Source organism: the organism of the source record quoted next, unplaced genomic scaffold (genome assembly GCF_019419815.1).
Source record: "Pyrus x bretschneideri cultivar Hongxiangsu unplaced genomic scaffold, Pyrus_bretschneideri_v1 Contig37, whole genome shotgun sequence".
NCBI classification, from domain to species: domain Eukaryota; kingdom Viridiplantae; phylum Streptophyta; class Magnoliopsida; order Rosales; family Rosaceae; genus Pyrus; species Pyrus x bretschneideri.
Window position 1 is genome coordinate 4,567,508 of NW_025999690.1, and position 21,894 is coordinate 4,589,401.

Below are 21,894 nucleotides of genomic sequence, written 5' to 3' on the forward strand. Positions count from 1 at the left end.
TTTTAAGTTAACTAAACAAAAAAAATTCACAAATTCTAGATAATAAAATTTCATCATTCGAATTTTTATTATTTTAAAATTTATTAGTAATCTTAAATTTTCTCATCCAAATAGAGTTTAAATGAATAAGAAAAAAGAAAATAAATATTATTTGTTTTTATTTGAGCGAAGAAAGATTGGTGTTTTTATCTATACACTCAATAACCATAACCCACCACTTAATTGCACCTCTCTATTATTTTCGGCAAACCCAAACCAAATCTTAGCAAAATTTTCCCTCACGTTTGTCAACGATTATTATCTCCTTTCATTTTTTTTCCTTCTCCTTCTCTTCTTCCCTCTTTTCATACCCTTAAGAAAAATAAGAACCTCCATATTATATTGTCGTTGAACATTACGCTCCCACTAAGTCCACTTTACACCGGCCTCTCTCTTTTTCCGATTAATTGAATCCAAGATCGCATAGAGAAACAAAAAGAGAGAAAAAAAAGCATAAAAAATCACCTGAGCTTTGATTTTTTTGCCGGAAAAAAAAGGGAGAGGTGCAATGATGAGAGCCGAAATGTTTTTGCTCATTGCCCTAAAGTGATGGTGATCCTCACCGATTTATTCTTTACGGTTGAATGAGTTTGATTTAATCTATCCACTACATAAATCTCGAAAATTAGATAATCTAATAGTAATTATGCTTACCACCACTTTAGAGTGGTCATGCACTCAGGTGAAAGCCTCCCTTTCCTCTGTTTTCCCCAATGCCAACCGAATATCCCAAAGTGAAGGACACATATGTGAAGTCTAAAATAATTTTAAAAATTCTAAATGCGACACATGGACTTTTATTTAAGAAATACAAGATTGCCCTCAATAAATGAGCTGGCTTTTCAGATGCTCCAATGCACAGCTCACATCTCTGAAGGTCCCAACAGCTGAATACAACTACCCACGACTCACCTGCCCTTGGTAAGGAATTACAGATAAGGATTAATTACCCAAATCCTATCTTTAATACATTCCCATTTAAAGATTGACTTCAATCAAGTAAGTAATTCTAATTTAAATAAATTAGGGATAGTTACACTATTATCTCAAGATATTATTTCTTATTTAATATCTTGAGAATATTTCTCCATAAACAACATGAACGACCCTATCCCTATAAATACTCCATATTCTACCAAATTTTGAGAGTTTTGGCAATCCTAAAAAAGCTTTAAACACTTTACTCTCTCAGAGAAACTTAGGCATCGGAGATCCATTGACCAAATCTCCCCCCCCCCTCCCCCATCTCGTGGGCACCGTTAATTAATGGTGTTTACTGTTTTGTAGGTGCATTTTTGTCAAGATTGAAGACGGTGAAAATTTGCATCGACATTTTACACCTTCTGAAAGGTCCAATTCACCTTCGCATGTGACACTCACGACCTAATTGGATATAAAAATTTGACAAAATTCGGTCAATGTGCAACAATTAGTAAACTAAACGAGTCAAATTGCGACAATTCAAACATTGAGAACCAAAGTGAAACTTCATGCCAAATTACATGAACTAAAATCATAACTTGGCAAAGATAAAAAGTACTTCTGGACAATTTACTTGCAAATTCTAAAGCTTCATCGTTTTTTATTGCTACGATTTCGTCGAAAAGGTTTAAAAGCAAAAACAGAATCAGGTTGTAATATATTAAAATACTTTGATCAAGTGCAACATTTGTGTGTATGCATATCATATTATCATATACTTGAGGAGGAGACGGACTGCGAAGTAGGGGATTTAACATTGGATTTGCAATAATGTCATGTACAAATTGCTTAGTGGATCACGAACCTTTCTATTTTTAGCGTTTCCCTCGCTTTTCTCCGAGGATTAGGCCACAGAATGTTGCTATGAACAATAATAGGTATTTGAGAACCAGAGAGATCAACTAGGGAGTAGGAAGCCTCCCTCTCATCTAAACAGTCGCAATATCTGAGATCAGGAACATAATTCTGCAACAAGCAAGGGAAATATACTGTTACTAATTCATATACTTCAGACCAAAGACAAAGAGCAACTGAATTCTAATGTTTTAATGTAGAGTTGCATACTCAGAAAGTGCAGTGATCTCTTAGATGGTTTGAGCAAGATCAACCGCTCCACTCTTTTTGTAGATGAGATGCAAATTATAAGCTGCTTCTCTTATAAGATCACAGTAACCCGGTTTTCGATTTTCAGCAGACTCTGGCTTTTCATGGGGAAGCTTTGGCATGGGGTAATCCTTCACTTGCATTGCAAGAACCTTGTCATAATGTCAAGCTGCCAGAGTCACAAGGCCGACCTGATGATACGCCCTGGCTATGTTGTAAAAAGCCTCCTGGCTGAATTCACAAAGCTGCAAATTGTTGTGGAGGAATGCTAATCCTTGTGCAACACACTGGTGCCTATTCTGAAGTCTATGTCCGAGGGATAAGTTGATTAAGGCAGTACCGACACATAGATTAATCAGGGGATTCTCCGGCAATAATTTATAAGCTTCAAGGTATTCCCTCGCAGCATCTAGATGACGGCTTTTTTTAGTAAAATGATGCCCAGAAATGAGACTGGGAGGTGCACAGTCTCTGAGTTTGTCTCTCTTATTGCGTAGAAACTTGTAATGCCTTGCATACCAGTCATCTAATCTGGTAATTACCTTGTAATAGCAATTCCAGGCAGCATTGCTGTATGGATGCTGGTCCACAATGTATTTTACACAGTTAACTCCATGCTCAGGATCAGGAGTGTTGTATGCAATTTGAGCTCCAAGAGACCGGAGTTCCTCTGTGACAGAAGACGTGTTGCGAGTCACTTTCAAAAAAAGATTTATTATCTCCAATGCTTCGCAATATCTTTGCAAGGAAGCCAATGACTTACACAAATCTATTACGAGGCCGTTATGCTCTTTGTCCTTGAGAAGATCTGGCAGGGGAGGTTCTTTATGTATTTCTTCCGGAGGATCATCATCTGAATCATCACTTTGCCAGTCAACTCCAGAAGCCATTGCCTCAGCTCTCTTATCGTCCTTTACTTTTGCCTTCTTCTGAAGCAACTTCTTCGCTCTTGCAGCTTTCAGCAGATCTGAAGCAGGAGCTACAGGTCTAGATCTGCACAATAGGTTCTGTTTTTGGTGATCCTCCAGGACTTTGACTCTTTCTAACGGGACAGTTTTTGCGAGCCTTCTTTTCACTTTCACCTTTTGCTGAAGTGATTCGATGCTCAGTGACTCATGTACGAGATGATAGATTGTATCTACAAATTCCTTGGCCATCCGCTTAGCTCGGTAAATGTTGCAAAGCTTCAGTTTCACCTTTCCATTGCACCACCATGGTTCTGATTTATCTTTTTAGGGCTCCATATAACCTCGATTTTTCGGAGGAGATAGCAACAAAATGGCTTCATCTTCCCTGACTTCTTCAACAAGAATAGAAGCCAATGTTAATCGGGCCTCAATATCATCTTCAAGTGTCTTCAAAGCTTTGTAGAAGCACAAAATCGCCCGTACTCTGTCATTCAAGGACAAATGACACTGAGCGATTTTCATAATTATAAAGCCATTATTAAATTCAACATTTCCTTTCAACATCAAATAATACTTCAACGCAGAACTATGATGCCCAAGACTCATATATGACTTTGCAACTTTAGCAATCAAGTCAGCATTATCTACACTCTTCTCATCAAGAGCGCTAAAAATACTTTCTGCCTTCTCCATATTTCCGAGGTAAGCATGGCATATTCCTGCTGCAATTGTCATTGCCAGAGGCATCTCTTTTTCTGAACAGAATACCAGTTGTACATGCTCAGTATGCTGAAGGGCTTCCTTTTGTGAATTATCTTCCATAAGTATGGAAGCCAGCAGATTAACGACGCTAAGATCAGCTTCAGTTGGATGATTTCTGAGATAGTCCTCCAGAATCTGTATAGAACGCTCTTGCTGACCACATCTTTCATACATCATTGCTCCCGTTTTGAGTGCTTCGACATTATCAGGACAGGCTTGTACTATCTGTTCATACAACGCAGCAGCTTTCTGATAATCTCCAAGCTTAACATAAAGTGAAGCACGATCAAATTTCAGATTCATATTTTCAGGATCTGCTGATATTGCTGTTGAAAGGCAGTAAATAGCATCATGACTGTTACCTCGTTTATGGAACCGGTCAAAAAGCAGTTCCCAAAGAGCTGGATCTCTTGGTGCTAAAAATGCAGCAATTCTGTAGCAATTCAAGGCATCCAATTCATTACCAAGATTATCATGGATAATTCCAAGTGTATGATACAAGTCAGGCAAATCTGGTGCTTTCTTTACAACTTCAGACAAGATGGGTACAGCCTCTTCAAACTGGCCAAATGCATAGTGAAGATTAGCTTCACCAAGCATTCTATTAATCTCGGGTGTAAGCTTCTTCGTTGACCTTTTGTGTTTACGAGCCAAAGTTTTAACACAAGAAAGTCGAAGTATATATTTTATTCGATACAAACTCTTTTTTCTTGAGGATCCACTGTAATAATGAGAAAGATTTCTGCATATATGCACAAATCGGTCGATAATATCAAAATCCGACGAATCTGCCCAGGTGGACTTACTAATAGGATGCCCTAATGCGTTACAAAATTTCACTTTAGCCAATGATCCAATCAAAGGAATAATTGGAACTAATGTATCAAGCTTCTTCATAGCATTATCCATTATAAATGAATTTTCTAGCATTTGACCCCGTACCACCGAAAGGTTTGGTCGCATACTTGAAAAATAACCCAAAAAATCAAGGGAATGCTTGGATAATTGGTTTATATAAATCCTTCCTGGTTGAGACCACACATAAGAATGACATTGCCATAAATTGACAAGATAATATTTCCACTTATTCATCAGAAGAGGGGTATCCTTCGAAGACAGAATAGATTTTCCTTGATATCTAACATAATGCATAAAAGGATCCTTGAAGAACCATAAGATGGCGGCCGGAAAATCATTAATGAAGACTTCTTCCCACAGGATATTTTTTTTTTTCATAGAAATGTATTCGCTCAAAAAAGATACCAGAAGAGGTTAATCGTAAATGAGAAGATTGATTACGAAGAAAAAGTAAAATGGATTCGTATTCACATACATGAGAATTATATAGGAGCAAGAATAATCGTGTATTACTTTTTGAAAAAATAATTTTTTTTGGAGTAATAAGACTATTCCAATTATAATACTCGTGAAGAAAGAGTCGTAATAAATGTAAAGAAGAGGGATCTTTCACCCAATAGCGAAGGGTTTGAACCAAGATTTCCAGATGAATGGGGTAGGGTATTAGTACATCTGATACATAATTTAAATGTGGGAATTTGTCCTCTAAAAAAGGAAATATTGAATGAATTGATCGTAAATTATAAGATTTTACGATTTCTGTCGCCTCTAAGGAAGATACTAATCGTAGGGAAAACGGAATTTCCACAATGACTGCAAATCCCTCCGACATCATTTGAGAATACAAATTTTTGTTGTACCCAAAAAATTTTTTTTGGGTTAGAATCATTAGCGGAAATTATCAAATGATTCTGTTGATACATTCGACTAATTAAACGTTTTATAATTAGTAAACTATATTTAGTGTCATAACCTACATTATCCAACAAAATCGATCTATTTAAACCATGATCATGAGCAAGTGCATAAATATACTCCCGAAAGATAAGTGGGTATAGGAAGTCATGTTGCTGATATCTATCTAGTTCTAAATATCCTTGAAATTCTTCCATTTTTAATGTGAACAAGAAAAGAAATAGGTGATTTATTGGGTTATCAAATGATACATAGTACGATACAGTCAAAACAAGGTATTATAGTAAGAAAATACCTCGGAACAAGTAAGACTCATCAACGGACTCTCTAGCCTCTCTTTTTCCATCTAATTGATTTATGTTCGTTCTAGGGTAACAAGATGGTTAGAAGTCCTTTATTTTTTCAATCCAATCGCTCTTTTGATTTTGAAAAATCTTTATCAATATACTGCCTTCTTCTACACATTTATCTCTACCCCATAATGGGTAATAGCTAATAATTAGGACTCATAAGAAATTTATAATCCACTCATGGGAAAAGTTTTTCCCGTATTAAGCACTAATATATTTTTAACGTCTAATTAGATCGGGTAATCATTCAAAAATTAAGAACAGAAGCTCATTACTTTTTGTTTCCCTATAATTGGAACCGTAGTTAGGGCTCTACCCATTTATTCACTCGACCAAATTCATTTTTTTTATTACACGACAAGAATTCAAACAATTTTAATAAGGTTTTGGACCTATTCGGTAAGAATGAAATATTCTTAGAATTATCCATTGATACGACATGCTGCTTTTTCCATTCATTCCTTTCAGGATCAGTCGTGGTCTTACAAACTCTACCGATGGTATGGACGAATCTTTTGCTTCATACAAATGTGTAAAAGATGCTAGCCGCACTTAAAAGCCGAGTACTCTACCGTTGAGTTAGCAACCCAAATAAAATAATTAGAATGTGTAGATACAATCGGAATCTCAATAAAAAAAAGATTGAATTGCACAACGCAATCCAAACCAATCAAAACATTAAAATAGCACAAATTTTAAAAATTCTAATTGATTAGATTCTGAACATAATAAAAATGAACAGATCCGATGAAAAAATTCTCAGATAAAAATAGGGATAAAGTAAAATATTTATAAATAGCTCCTTGTCTCTTATGTCATCCATTAATTCTATAGTATATATAGATTTTATTGAGTTTAATCTTAATCAAAAAAAGACTTCTTGTATCACAGAAAATACAAGAACCCATTATTTGAATGAAATAAAAGCTATGGGACGGAGATAGAAATGGATCCTTTTATCCACGATCGGATTATATTTATTTGATACACTGTTGTCAATATGAATGTTGAGAAAAGAATACAAAAGAAAAAACAATTTATAAATATAACTAACAATTCCAATTTCAATCAATTAGACAATTTGAATTCTAAGAAAAAATAAGAAAAAAAAAAAAAAAAACTAAGGACTTGTGTTGGATTGGCACTATATATAATATTTCTATACAACACAACATTGATACAATATTGGTGGAAAAAAAAATTTAAGTAAAAAAAATGAGGTTTATTCACTAAAATAAGCAAGTGAAATCCTTTGTGTTTTTTTATTTGTTCCTTAACTCATTGACAGTAATCTCAAAATTTTATATTTATAGACTCGATTACTTCATTTATTTATTCACTTAATCTTTTTCTATCTATTTTCTATATATCAATAAAATTTATATCAATAAAATATAAATAGATTTTTGTCGTTATAAAAGACACTCTTTTATAGTAACAATAATAAATTTAGTATGATATAAATAGAACAAAAGAGGAAATAGCAAAGAAACAAAAAGGTTATACAAGGCTATATACAAATCATCCACATTTTTTTTATTTCATTAATTGAATTTTATTTGTTGATTAGGGCGAAGTTCCGTAAAAACCCCCGCCCTTTTTGAAATATCATGAACAGTTCCTGTAGGTTGAGCACCTTTTTCAAGGAAATATAGAATAGCAGGAACATTTAAATAGATTTGATTCTTTATCGGGTCATAAAAACCCACTTTACGAAGATCTCTTCCCTCTCGTCGGGATCGAACATCAATTGCAACGATTCGATAAATGGCTCATTGGGATAGATGAACAATACTCCCCCCCCCCTAGAAACGTATAAGAAGTTTTCTCCTCGTACGGCTCGAGAAAATTCTAAATTATGTCTATGTCTAAATTATGTCTATGTATAGAATCATAATATCAAATAGATCCATAAAATCATCAAATTCATTATATTATTGATTTTAGTTTAAATACTTTTTCGTAGTCTCCCCCCCCCCCAAAAAAAAAATTATTTGTATCCTCATAACTCAAGTTGAATAACTCTCAAATAATTCAAAAGAAACCTTTTAGGTATTAAATTTATTGAGTGGTCTCTAACCCTTTTTGTCTGTCTCCTTTAGAATCTATTTTGATTCTTAAATATGATCTAGTTGTTGAGACAATTGAAAACGGTATTTCCTTGTTCCAGGATCTTTATCTTTGCCTTGAATCATTGGGTTTAGACATTACTTCGGTGATCTTTAAATCGTTTCAAAACGGCAGCAACATACCATTTTTTGTGATTTCTTTCTATCAAAGAATCGTATGAATGGTTGATTCCTACGTAATACACTTTACTTTTGATTTGATCAAAAGAGTTTTACCAATTCCAACAAAATTAACTTTTAAATTTTATCGAATTGGATCCTTTAGATTTATATATCTAAAATATACTTACGAAGTTGTTCCAATTTATTGATCGATACTAACCTTAGATTCTTGCCCTTGAGAAATTAATCAATACGTTCTACTCGAGCTCCATCGTGTACTATTTACATGGCAACACTCTCAAAAATGAGGGTTCCAGTGGAACAGAACAAATGATGTCGAGCCAAGAGCACTTTCGTTCCTATATAATATAAAAAAGTGGTGGATGTAAGAATCCACAGCTGATCATGTCCTTCAAGTCGCACGTTGCTTTCTGCCACATCGTTTTAAACGAAGTTTTACCATAACATTCCTTCCGTTTGGAACCAGTATGTAATTGATTCAATTATGGAATCGTGAATAATCATCGGTTCGGTCGGTACATAATAATCTATACTTTTTTCTTCTATATGAAGAATGGATAATGTATGACGAAGTCTCAACAAGAATTCAATCAATTTAACCCCATTGTTTATAATTTTTTTTTAATTATAACTAACATAACATGAATAAATAAACACGAATAAACAAGTTATTTTGAATCTCTATCTTCAAGTAACGTGATAGGATAAATTATCTTCAAGTAACGTGATAGGATAAATTCAACAATTTCACACTTCTTAGAGTACCAAGAACTCATAAGAAATCATTAAAAAGATTTAATTGATTGAATAGTTTCCTACCCTATATCATTATTTGCATAAGGTTTTACAGTAAGTACCATTCGCTTTTTATCATCATTAAGAGAAAGATAAATCCATATTGGATTAAACCATGAATGATTAATAAAAAAAAAGACTGATGTAAGTAAAGATTGAAGATTTAGGTTGTTATTTTTTCATATTTCATATTGTAAAATCAGTAATATTTAACAAATCAAAATTTCGTTTCATATGCGTGTTATTTGAACTCGATTAAATTTGTGAAAAAGATATGATTAAAAAAAAAAAAAGAATAAGAATCACATTCTATAAAGAAATAAGAATCACATTCTATAACAATATTATACTCTTAAACGGAAGACTGGTCGAAAAGACAATCTTTATTTTGATCTATTTTATTATGATATAGATATATATTTTATTTTTTATTATAGATTAATAAAATTATAGATTAATAAAATGATCGTGGGTCAGGTATGTTCTGGGACGGAAGGATTCGAACCTCCGAATAGCGGGACCAAAACCCGTTGCCTTACCACTTGGCCACGCCCCATTTCTAGTCGACACTAATAAACACTAATATTGGTACTGGTTGTTCGTCAACTCAAGTCTAAATATCTATTATCTATAAAATAGATTACTAGAATTTTTATACATGTAGGCGTAGAATTAAACAGAATTTATTGATCATTACATATAATTCATGGCCTCCATTATTTCCTCCATGCTTACACCAGTAAGATCCTCCTTCCTGGCCTTCTTAGCTGAACCTTCGGGTCGGCTATCCACAAGTGCTTTTCTCTTTCTCTCGGCTAATGCCTCGTAATCCGTCCCCAGAAGTCGCTGATAAAGTTGGTCACCATCATCTTCCACAAAATCCAAAGGATTAATCCCATCTATAAAACTCAAAACATTCACTTCCTCATCCCCATATCTTCCTCCACCTCCTCATCTTCGTCATCCTCGACATCTTCTTCTATTTCTTCTTCGGGACCCACAGCACGTGCATACCCTGAAGCCTCCTCATGATCACCATCACCAGTAGCATTCTCCTCCTTATCCATCAAAATGTACAGCCAAATGAACCCTCTCGGATACCCAAACGAAGAATATCATACACCAGCAAACAACCAGCGATACCCGGAACCTGTTTTCCCAATTATTTCCATCAACATCAAAACCCTAATACTTAAAACTCCCAAATTAGGACAAATCAAATTCATAACACAAACAAATGCACAATTCAAAACGAAAAATGGAACACTCTGATTGACCCAAAACCCTAAAAACATTGCGGCAATTCACAAGAATCATACTTTAGCATTAATTAGATAAATGAAAGAATATTAGACTAATTCAAATGCAGGAGCAGCTGAGAAACTCAAATTTGGGGGAGAAAATTAGGGTTTTGGGGATTGGAGAGTTACCTTGAGCTGGGACAGGAGATTGGAACAGGTATCAAAATCGTTCTGTAGAAATGTAGCTCGGAATCGCTAGAAATCTTTCTGATTTGGGTTCAAAGCACCTTTGAAGTGCGCGCATGCCGGTGGCAAATATGAAATATCAAACAAATTATTTAAAAATCGACAAAAAGGAAAATTATCCATTTTAACGAGGTCAATGTTTAAGAAAATTTTATGGTGTTTTAGAATATTTTATATTTTAGAGTTTTTATTCGTTTATATATCTGTTATAGGGATTGATTGACTAAATTTTAATTTTAATTAATTTTTGTAAAAAAAATTAAATTAAGTTTTTGTTCATAAACATAAAATTCTGTAATTAGCCATCAAATGAAACTAAGAGGACATTCTACTCAATATTGAGGAACCAAGCCCTTGTTTTCGGTGTGTGTTAGCACTTAGCACGTGTTATGAAAGTCATAAATCACAATATTTTTTCCAATGTCAAATATACTTGTGTGATCGAGCACTTTAAGTTTGATTCATATAACATATATGTTAAAAAATTAGAATTGCTTTTATATAATTCAAGTTTCGGCTCATTATAGGAATATGATTCTTACAACATACCGAAACTCAATTTTCCGACCCACCATGAAAGGCGTAAGTAAAGAGATTGCTCTATCCTTAAGAACAATGTATATACCCAAGGGATGAGAATGTATAGGTTAGAGACAGACATGCTTGTATAAAATGCTTTTTAGCTAAAATGGTCATTGAGATTGGTATAATTCCTCACTTTGGTCTCTAGGATTTGAGATGGATAAAAGTGGTCCTTGAGTTTGTCCACTATCAATCATTTTAGTCATTCTATGAAAAATTAAATAAGAATAAAATAACATAAATACCCTAAATTTTTGTTAAATCATTTTACCTTATTGCTTATTAAATTGAGAATATCTTTGTCAATTTGACCCTTATTTAATAAAAAATTTCACGGAATGACCAAAATGATTGACTGGTGAATAAACCTAGGGACTACTTCTATTAATTTTAAATCTTACAGTCAAAGTGAGGAGTTATGCTAATCTCACATACTATTTTTGGCTAAAAAGTTGGAAGAATCACACAAAATATTAACCAATAGACTAAAAAGAACTTGTATAAATAAAAATAATGAATTTATTAAATATCTGAAAATTACGATGCCCCAACTTAGAGTAGATCCTTCAAATATTTCTGAAGCAATTCCAAAGCTTCTTATATCACAATAGCCAAGCCAGAACCAATAGCACCAACTTATGAAATTAACCTAAGCTATCACAGACACTGATGGAATCACAACATGAGAATAACTAAACCCCTAGCGATTTCCCTCAAGAAAAATAAATAAATAAATAAATGTATAGGATCGGTATCGAGGTCTTCTTCATGAGACACTTAAATTGCTGCTCCACCTGCAAATGTTTTCTTGTTGGGTTCAAACACGTATTTAATCAGCGATTCCTTAATCGGAAGCAGTTCAGGGAACTCTTTCTTCAGCTTTGATGCATCCATCTCATTGTTACTCCTTGCTGCAACAATAACCTTGGCTTGTTCTTCCACTGTAAAATTGGTCCACTTGAAACTGGGGTCAATGTAGTTCTTGTACATCTCCAGGATCTCATTGTGACTTACCACGCCCGGGTTTGTGAAGTTCCAGATGCCCCTCAAGTTCCTCTTGGCCATCTCAATTGAAATGGGTAGAAGCTCGTCCAAGATGGTCATGCTGTTTGGAATGTCGACCACCTTATTGTAGCGCGAGATCTTTGTGATGAAGTTGCGTGGATTGCTGAGATCAGATGATATTGGCATCCGAACTCTAAGAGTGCAAACATTGTCATACTCCTTCAGAAGCTCTTCAACCTGTTACACAAAAATGGGAAATAGAGGTATCAGTTGGGAGCTTGGGAGCTATTCTAATATTATCACAGTATTAGATACGATAGATGATAAAATACCATGGCTTTGGTTTTGGAATAAAATGAGCCTGCAAAATTGGGTGTGTCTTCCTCCTTGAACCCAATTCCTGATCTTGGTGGATGGGCATCATCATACTCGAAAATGCAACCAGTGGCATAATTCACCACTACGAGGCCGTGATCTCTGCAGACATCAGCCAAGGTTAATGTACCAACAACATTGGTGCGAATTGTTTCTGGTTTATGAGATTCACACCAATCCACATTGGGTCTGCCAGTCACTCCAGCAGCATTGAAAACATGGGTTGGTTTGACACGCAGAATATCAGCCATGAGCTGTGACCGTTCCTGAAGACGCCCTCGTCCATACTCATACGATATCCCTTGCTTCTCACAAATCTTCCCAAGAAGGCCTCCGATCCACCCTGTTTTACCATAAATCAAAAACTTTAGAGATGGCTTCTCAGTAGATGGGATGTTCCTTGGAGCTGGAACGACCAGTTTGCTGTGACTAGAATCACTTGCTGGCAAAGGGTAAGCGGAATCGCCAGTATCGGAACCATCAAATTGCCTTTCAATTCCAGGAACCATGAGCATTCTTGGATGCGGGAGCAGTGCCCCAGAAACATCCCCCCACCATTGGGGATTCTTGACATACCATTCCATGGTCTTCCTCAAGCCCTCCTCCCACAAAGTCCTTTCTGACCATCCCAAGCCTTTCAGCTTCGAGTCATCCAAGAAATATCTCTGATCATTGAAAGGCCTGTTCTCTACAAACTTTACATGAGTGTCTGGGTTCAGAGAAAATAGCTGGCAAATTTCCTTGGCCACATCAACCACCCTCCTCTCTTTCTTCGTCCCAATGTTGTACACATGGCCTACCTCACCCCTATGAAGAATGACTTCAAATGCCTCTGCTACATCCTCACAATAGAGATAACTTCTGACATTGGATCCATCGCCATGAATCGGGAGAGGCTTCCCTTGCATAGCCAAGAGAATGAATTTTGGAATCATCTTTTCAGGGAACTGGTTGGGGCCATAAACATTGTTTCCTCTGGTCGTTATTACAGGCAATCCATATGAACGCCCATATGCCATAACAAGCATCTCCGCTCCAGCTTTAGTTGCAGAGTAGGGGTTTGTCGGAAGAAGCTGAGAAGCCTCATGATTTCCCACCACAGCATCCTCATCTGTCTCCCCGTAGACTTCGTCTGTGCTTACATGAATAAATCTTTTGATCTGACCGGTGACTTTGCATGCTTCCAGAAGAACATGTGTACCGTAGATGTTGTTTTGGGTGAACTCAAAGCTGTTACCAAAAGAGTTGTCGACATGGGTCTGGGCTGCAAAGTGCATTATTGTATCAATGTTCTCAGTCAAAAGGATGAAGTTGACAAGATCGGCACTGCCTATGTCTCCCTTGATAAACTTAAAGTTGGGGGATGACTTTGAAGGATTAAGGTTCTTCAAATTTGAACAGTAATCAAGCTTGTCAAGGACTACAATCTTGTAGCCAGGGTAGTTCTGGATAAGCCGGTTGCAAACATGGGAAGCAATGAAGCCAGCAGCTCCAGTAAGGAGGATGTTCTTTGGTTTATACGCAGTATCCATGTCGATCCAAAAGAGTTCTGCACAATCCAGCATTGAAAGTTTGACTCAGACTCCCAAAACTTGAACTACAAGAAAGCATGCTAACGAATGCAGGAGAAACAGGGGTTATATTGCCACTAACACGGAAACAAAAAGTGGATATTCACGGACAAAACAAACTTGCAACTGAGGTTTCACGAGTTTATAACTTAATAAATTACAAATTTAATAGACCTTCATCATTCTTAGACTGCATTTCAACCGAGATAACAACGAAAGGAAAATAAATTTTAGGTGCAAAGGCATCCATTCTCTAATCAAAACTAAAAAGGCAGATTCCACCAAATATATACAGTTAAATTTGCTGCATTATTATTTCCAGGAAAACCAAAAATACTACAAGAAAAAACTTATGTTGCTTGTAAGAGCGCCGATTCAAAACCTTGATCCGAAAAGGACTAGCAGAAATTTAGCATCCCCCTCCGCTGAGCACTTAAAAAATACAGAAGGAAGACGACTCTTACATCTGATCAGATATTTAATATCTATCAAACGAACTAAAACCGCCTAATTAAGATAATGGCAGAGTTACTATCAAAGAAAAAAAACCGCAGGGATTAAGAAGGCAACAAGAAACTCTCATGAATAATTAAATCGGCCATACAAATAGCTTCTTTTAACGGATTCCTGACTTGATTTTCAAAGAGAAACAAGCATTTCGTTTTTCGAAATCAATTTTCCAACGAAGCAACCAGACACCCCCCCCCCCCCAACAACCAACAATGCGAAGTGCAATCAACTCGGATCATGAAAAAAGCAGCACAAAACCGACCCAGATCGTACCCAACTAAAAAACAAGAATCTGCCAAAAACCCAACATTCGTAAAGCAAACAAATAACAACCCACATTGAATTTACTACCGTTAACCCAATAAAACACGCTTAAATTCGAATTACTTTATGCATAAAATAGGAGATCTGGGTCTACATTGAGGGAGTTTTTCCTTGATTAACAGCTATCGACCCGTGATTAAGTAAATTAAACTAGTTTAATTACAGAAAAAATGGAAAGATTGAAGCTTTATTGACTTACAATTCTGAGTTGGACTGGATCTTGAGTTTAATTCGCAGCCTTTTGTCTGTGTGCTGGATTTAAGACAGACTGAAGAAGAAAGAAGAGAAAAGACAAGAAAAAAGTGAGAAGGAGATGAGAGTGCGTGTGAGGAGGGACGGTAAAGCATGGGGTATTTATAAATACGCATCATAATAATTGATATAGTATTTGTTTACACATTTTGTTTGTATGAACACGTTTTTTTAGAAAATGAGAAGGAGAGGGGAGAAGGAGATGAGAGTGTGTGCTAGGAGGGAAGCTAAAGCATGGGGTATTTATAAATACACATCACAATAATTGATACTAGTATTTGCCTACACACTTTGTTTATATGAACACATTTTTTTTAGAAAATGAGAAGGACAGAGGGGGGAAGAGAGAGAGAATGTGAGGCGAAATGGGAGGTTTTTGTTTTTGGTTTTTTTTTTATTATTATTAAAGGTATTTTAACATCACCGGTATGTGAGATTTCAATAAAAAACAATAAAATTTGAACCTGTAAAATTACATTATTGCCCATCATTTTTTTTGTGTGATAGAAGACTAATTTGCCTTTTCATCCTCTTTTGATTGACAGAGAGAATTTTATTAATTAATAGAGATTTTGCATTTACAACAATCTTTGTTCTTTTTTCTTTGGTTAATTATCTTTCAGGCACTTTTTAAAAGAGATTTTAAAATGATCCACAAAGTTTTAATTATTTTATATTGCATAAGGTTTTTTAACATCATACAAATTTATGCAGTTAGGTCATTTTGATCATCTCATCTTTTTATTTTCATTAAATTGACGTCGAGTGTGGGATTCTTAATGGACTAACTTGTAAGTCACATTTCATTACATGGGCAAAAGATTAAAAGAAAAATTAAAAATTAAAAAAACCCCTCCATATCGAGCTTTAGAATATCTTGAATTGATGCTCTGTCTTCCAAACTGATAACTAACCGCAGATTTTGGTACATAATGTGTAAGTGTGTCTTGTATGGCAATCCATATATGCCACATCATTAATTAAAAATGAAAGATTAAATATTCAAAAAAACTGTAAATATTAATTGATACAATTTAAAAATTTAAGGTACGATGTGATAAAACTAAAACTTGAAACACGTTCTAAAAAATTTTATTTTTATTTTTTGTTTATGGGAATGTTTGTTGGGTTTTGTGGAAGGAGGCAGGTAGGATTTGGAATTTTGTATGGTTGAGCAATGGTAATTATGTATTAATAAACTTACTAATCATGTTAATCAACTATGGTCAAATCAAGGGGGACCACTGAATTTGATGAGATTTGACATCTCTGTGTAAACCCGACAGCAAGGGGAGTTGTCGTCATCGACGGTGTAGATCTATGTGAAATCTTCCTATGGTGGACAGGCACGCCATCGGACAAGTTAACTCATACCATCAACAAATTAGGCTCATTGTTGCCATTTAGTATCACGATCTAATGATATTTCTATTTACTTGTTAGTATGATGTTTTATATTTGATTATTGTTAATTTATTATGAGGTAAGCCTATCCTTCTCAACTTACTATAAATAATATCAATTGTTTAAAAAAAAAAAAAATTTAGACTCATCATTTAGTAGTTGTGGTCTTCGCCAATAAAATTTGAGATATGCGTCTCATACTTTTTTATATAATGATGTATAGTGTTGACGTGAGAAAGAATTCTATTTAAAAAAAAAAAAAAAATCCCTGAAACATTTCTAATCAATTTTACCAGCAATCAATTACGAGACGATTGTTCCCACGGCTGCATCGTAAAGTAAAAAATTATATATAATATATATATATATATATATATATATATTATATCATTACTTTGAGGAAGTTCCACGGAGGTGAAAATCTGGAGGTGGATTTTTCTACCACGTCGTATAGAGTTGAGCGGTGGAAGTCATCATCTAATTATTGGGACATGATAAAAAGAAGAAAAACTTAGCTACAACAAAAATTCTACCCCTCTTGTTTCTTAACAACGAGAGTTATGAATCCGAAACATGTAAGTTTTTCTATGATATGAAGGGACTAACGAAAGATTTTTTTTTCTAGTATGAATTGGTTCGAATTGCAATACTAAGATTTTTAGTTGTTGAATTCTTAACTATTAAGTTCCTTGTTTCATATTTGGTCATTATTTACATGATTCATGTTATAGAACGGTGCATCATATAATTTTTTCCAAAACAAGGGACAACTTTGGTAAAAACTCGAAAACTTAGATCTCAAACCAAAACTAGATTATCCCATAGAATAAATGCGCTCACATTTTTTTCCTTTTTTTTTTTTTTTCCAACAATGAATTCTGAAAAAGAAATTTAAGTTAAAGTTTGAGATCACTGGAGATGCTCTTAACGTTCCCCCTTTAATAAATTGCAACATGTCTCAATTATAAAACATCAAACAATAGAACACACCTAATAAACATCCATATATGTCATATTGTTGTGAATGCTAACATAAATCAATCACATCGGCAAAGGTTTGCATTTTTCTTGTGTGCTTATATTAATTTTTGCATGACAATGTTTCAGAGGATCACATGCTGCATTACATGTAGAAATATCAAGTTTGTGCTCTCATGAATGTCTTTTTCCTTTTTGTATTCAGAAAGCAAAGCTCTGCCCATCCAAGTACGTTTGTTTTAATGCTTTGTACATAATTTAAGGGGTAAATATCAGTTTATTATTCTTAAGTTCGTAATTTTTAACATTTGGAGATAGAATTCTATGTTTTTGGTTAATAATGTTCTAATTTTATTCTTTTCATAAAGAGGAATATATATACTTATACAATCTCCAACAAATTAGGAATACCAATTACATAATTTCATACCCAAAATAACTCTACATTCCTTAATCCCCAAGGTTGACTCATGCAACACTCCCCCTCAAGTTGGTGTGTAGATATCACCTAGGCCCAACTTGTCAAGTGAGTCCTAAAACACTCTAATCGTCATTGCATGAGTTAACACGTCTGCTAACTGGTCTTCAGATCTTACGTAGGGAATATCAATTTTCTTAACATCCAACTTCTCTTTGATAAAATGTCTATCCACCTCAACATGCTTCGTACGATCATGCTGAATTGGATTATTAGCTATCTCTCTCGAAGCCTGATTATCACAATATAATAGCATAGCCCCACATGGTTTGAACCCAATTTCTGTAAGAAGAATTCTCAGCCATAATAACTCACAAATCCCATGTGCCATACCACGGTATTCGGCCTCTGCCGTGGACCTAGCAACCACATTTTGTTTCTTGCACCTCCAAGTCACAAGATTTCCTCCAACAAATGTAAAGTATCATGATGTAGAACACCTATCAGTGATGTTCCCAGCCCAAGTCAGCATCAGTGTATCCTTTTACCTCCAAATGTCCATATTTCCTGAAAATCAATCCTTTACCAGGTGCACCTTTCAAATAACTTAATATTCTCATCACCGCAGCCATGTGATCCTCACTAGGAGAGTGCATAAACTGACTTACTACACTAACAACATATACAATATCTAGTCTTATGAGAGACAAGTAAATTAACCTTCATACTAACCTCTGGTATCTTTCTCTGTTCACTGGAACTTGGTCCGAGTAGATTGCCAAAATGATGATTTTGAACAATAGGTGTTTCTGCTGGTTTACATGCCAACATCCTTGTCTCAGACAACAAATCTATAACATACTACCATTAAGATAAGTAAATCCCATCACGGGAACGAGCAACTTCAATTCCCAAGAAGTACTTCAAACCTCCTAGATCTTTCATCTCAAACTCTGAAGAGAGATACACACGTAGTCTCTCTATCTCTTCTGTATCATCACCTATAACCACCATATCATCCACATATATTATCAACAAGATGACCTTACCTCCCATGCGTTTGATAAAAAGTGTGACCGCATTTCCTTGTTAGTAACCATATCTCTTCATTGCATCAATGAATCTTCCAAACCAAGCCCTCGATGATTGTTTGAGTCTATAAAAAGCCTTTCGCAGTCTACATACTTTGCCTGCTTCATTCTGCACTTCATACCCAGGTAGGAGCTCCATGCACACTTCTTCCTCCAAGTTTCCATGTAGAAACGCATTTTTTACATCAAATTGTTTCAATGGCCAATCAAAGTTAACAGCTAAAGACAAAAAAACTCTTATGGTATTCATCTTTGCAATAGGAGCAAATGTCTCCTGATAATCTACTCTAAAAGTCTGTGTGTACCCCTTAGCAACCAACCTTGCCTTGTATCTATCAATTGTTCTATCCGCTCTGTGTTTGATGGTGAATACCCATTTGCATCCCACTAGTCTCTTTCCTTGAGATAGTGACTCCACGCTCCAAGTTCTATTTTTCTGTAAGGCCTTCATTTCAACCTCAATTGCTTCTGCCCATCTAGGATCCTGCAGAGCTTCTTCCACTTTTGTTGGAATTTTAATTTCTTCCATTGTATTCACCAAGGCTTGGTACTTGGAAGACAGTCGATGCGTAGAGACATACTTTGCAATTGCATATCTAACCTTTTCGTTCGGAGAATACCTGTCAAGAGGTTTTCCACGATTTTGTCTAAAAGGCAGTATGTAAGTACTTTCAATATTAGTCAAATTATGAGCTCCATTGGATTAAGATGAACTTACCTCGTGGATATCCTTAGGCACAAGGACGGGTACCACTAGAGAAGGGTTATTTCTTGAAATGCTTGGGTTGTCAAAACTTTGGGTTGAATGACACAACTCGATGCTGCACTGCTCTTTGGGTTGTGATGACATATTTTGGTTGCTGGGCTAAGAAATGCCCATAGGCCTATCTTTTGGTTCTTCCATTTCCTTGTTCTAGCTAGCCCAAATTGGGCTCAATTATGCTACTAGGACTCATGATCACTTAAACCCAGATTGGGCTCGACTGTGCCGCTAAGCTTATGACCACTCAAATCCAGACTAGGCTCAACTATTCTGCTAGGCTCACTATCACGCAAACCCATTGCTCCTGGACACACGAGTTGCTTAATTGGAAGATTAATCCAACTATAATCTCATGTGTCATTTCCCCTTGAAGATTATAGGAGGGTTGTTCAATGAGGAAAAACATCTCGTGCTCGAAAAAAGTAACATCCATGGTGGCGTACATATGCTTGGTTTGAGGGTGATGACATTGGTACCCGTTTTGCTGGCCATTACATCCCAGAAAAATACATTGAATTGCACAAGGATCTAACTTACTACGCTGATTTTTGTGAAGGTGCACATAGGCCACATAACCAAAAATACGTGGGGACAAATGAAGGGAAGATGGTAACGTCACATGATCAGAAAAAACTTCATAGGAGTGCGAAAATGATACACTTAAGAAGGCATTCGGTTCATTAGATAAACAAAGTATTTTACGACATCCACCCACTAGAAGTGAGGTGCGTGTGCATCGATGAGAGGTGCGTGTGCTCGAGTGGTTTCCAAAATATGTCTATTTTTTCGTTTTGTGACACCATTTTGTTATGGGATTTGTGAGCAAGTAGTCTTATGAAGAATGCCATGCTCTTGAAAAAAATGAGAAAGTTTAGCATTGAGATATTCCCCGCCATTATCTGACCTGAGAACTTTGAGGGGAAGAGAGTATTGATTTTTAACCATGCGGAAAAACTGTTTCAAAATTTGTCCCACATCACGTTTATGTTTCATAGTATAAAGCCATGTCATTCTGGTGCAGTCATCCACAAAGATAACAAACCAACGAATCCTGTGATTAGTAGCTACCAGAAAAGGAACCCACACATCAGAGTGGACTAACTCAAAAGGAATTTTTCTTTTATTGAAACTCACATGATAAGAAGTACGGTGACTTTTGGCAAGAACGCAATCATTACACTGAAAATCAGAGTCTGAAATGCCATAAAATAAAGACGGAAGTAATTTTTTCAAATAACCAAAACACACATGCCCTAATCGACAATGCCATAACCAGATTGCCTTATTCTTGTTCGGGTCACAACTGCACATTTGATTTACTCCGATTGCCGACACACCATCCACATAATATAACCCTCTCCTCTTAGTACCACACCCAATTATCACCCGAGTCTGGATATCCTAAAGTAGGCAAAAAGTGGGAAACATTGACACAACACTATCTAATTGCTCAGTAACTTGACCAACATAAAGTAGATGATTGGACAATGATGGAACAAGTAGTGTGTTGTGAATAGACAAAGATGGAGTACGGGAAATAAAGCATGTTCCTGTTACAAGAGCAACATCACCGTTTGCGGTAATGACATCCTCTTTAGATGGTAAAGTCATGTGATAAAATAATGATGCATCGTAAGTCATATAGCATGTAACTCCAGAGTCAATTATCCAACCAGTGTCTCTTTTGGTGGATGTAATTAAAACAGTACCGATTTTACTTGATTCGCCCGAGATGTCATCCAACAAAATTTGATTGATTAAGGATAAAAGTGGATTGGTCCCGTCATCTGTGGATGCTACCTCTGGAGCCTGGTTTGGAAATTGGGCTACGGTTGGATATTGGGCAGTTGGCATTTGGTTGCACAGATTGGGCTCAGGTTAACTTGTTGCGACAATCGCAACCTTCCTGCCCCAATCAACTTTCTCACATTAGGCTTTGGGCCCATTTTGACCTCCTGCTGCATTAGGTGATGTCCTTAGTCCAGCAGCTGCTACTCGGACTTGGCCCATCTTTTTGTTTTCAAGGGCCTTTAGCTCATTCTTCCTCTCCCAGTACCATTCTGGGTAGCCATGAATTTCAAAACAAGTCTCCTCAATGTGTCTCATTCTATTACAAGGATTGCAAGGGAGTTTGTCTTTATCAATATCTTCCTGCATGCAGAATGACCGA

At 35.7% G+C, this 21,894-nt stretch overlaps 3 protein-coding genes across 3 annotated transcripts; all 3 read right to left on the reverse strand.

Moving 5' to 3' along the window:
- Nucleotides 1-1,666: 1,666 nt before the first annotated feature.
- LOC103966259 (general transcription factor 3C polypeptide 3-like) lies at nucleotides 1,667-5,146 on the reverse strand. The gene is made up of 2 exons (XM_009379417.2): nucleotides 2,086-5,146; nucleotides 1,667-1,986 (listed from the first exon to the last, which is right to left on the reverse strand). Exon 1 carries the CDS (start codon nucleotides 5,028-5,030, stop codon nucleotides 3,357-3,359), a length of 1,674 nt encoding a protein of 557 aa, XP_009377692.2. The 5' UTR covers nucleotides 5,031-5,146; the 3' UTR covers nucleotides 1,667-1,986; nucleotides 2,086-3,356.
- Nucleotides 2,289-3,281, reverse strand: LOC125480916 (general transcription factor 3C polypeptide 3-like). The gene has a single exon (XM_048592152.1). The coding sequence runs from the start codon at nucleotides 3,279-3,281 to the stop codon at nucleotides 2,289-2,291; it is 993 nt and encodes a 330-aa protein (XP_048448109.1).
- A 6,388-nt stretch (nucleotides 5,147-11,534) lies between the features above and the next one.
- On the reverse strand, nucleotides 11,535-15,265 carry LOC103966239 (trifunctional UDP-glucose 4,6-dehydratase/UDP-4-keto-6-deoxy-D-glucose 3,5-epimerase/UDP-4-keto-L-rhamnose-reductase RHM1-like). Its single transcript, XM_009379399.3, has 3 exons — nucleotides 15,018-15,265; nucleotides 12,371-13,962; nucleotides 11,535-12,275 (listed from the first exon to the last, which is right to left on the reverse strand). Exons 2-3 carry the CDS (start codon nucleotides 13,943-13,945, stop codon nucleotides 11,811-11,813), a joined length of 2,040 nt encoding a protein of 679 aa, XP_009377674.2. The 5' UTR covers nucleotides 13,946-13,962; nucleotides 15,018-15,265; the 3' UTR covers nucleotides 11,535-11,810.
- Nucleotides 15,266-21,894: the final 6,629 nt, after the last annotated feature.

What these genes read in the sequence shown, in the direction of transcription:
- LOC103966239 (XM_009379399.3), bottom strand. Translation starts at nt 13,945, where the DNA reads ATGGATACTGCGTATAAACCAAAGAACATCCTCCTTACTGGAGCTGCT. An exon ending in ATTCCAAAACCAAAGCCATG is followed by an intron (nt 12,276 to 12,370) that starts GTATTTTATCAT and finishes TTTGTGTAACAG; the next exon opens with GTTGAAGAGCTTCTGAAGGA.
- LOC125480916 (XM_048592152.1), bottom strand. Translation starts at nt 3,281, where the DNA reads ATGGCCAAGGAATTTGTAGATACAATCTATCATCTCGTACATGAGTCA.
- LOC103966259 (XM_009379417.2), bottom strand. Translation starts at nt 5,030, where the DNA reads ATGAAAAAAAAAAATATCCTGTGGGAAGAAGTCTTCATTAATGATTTT.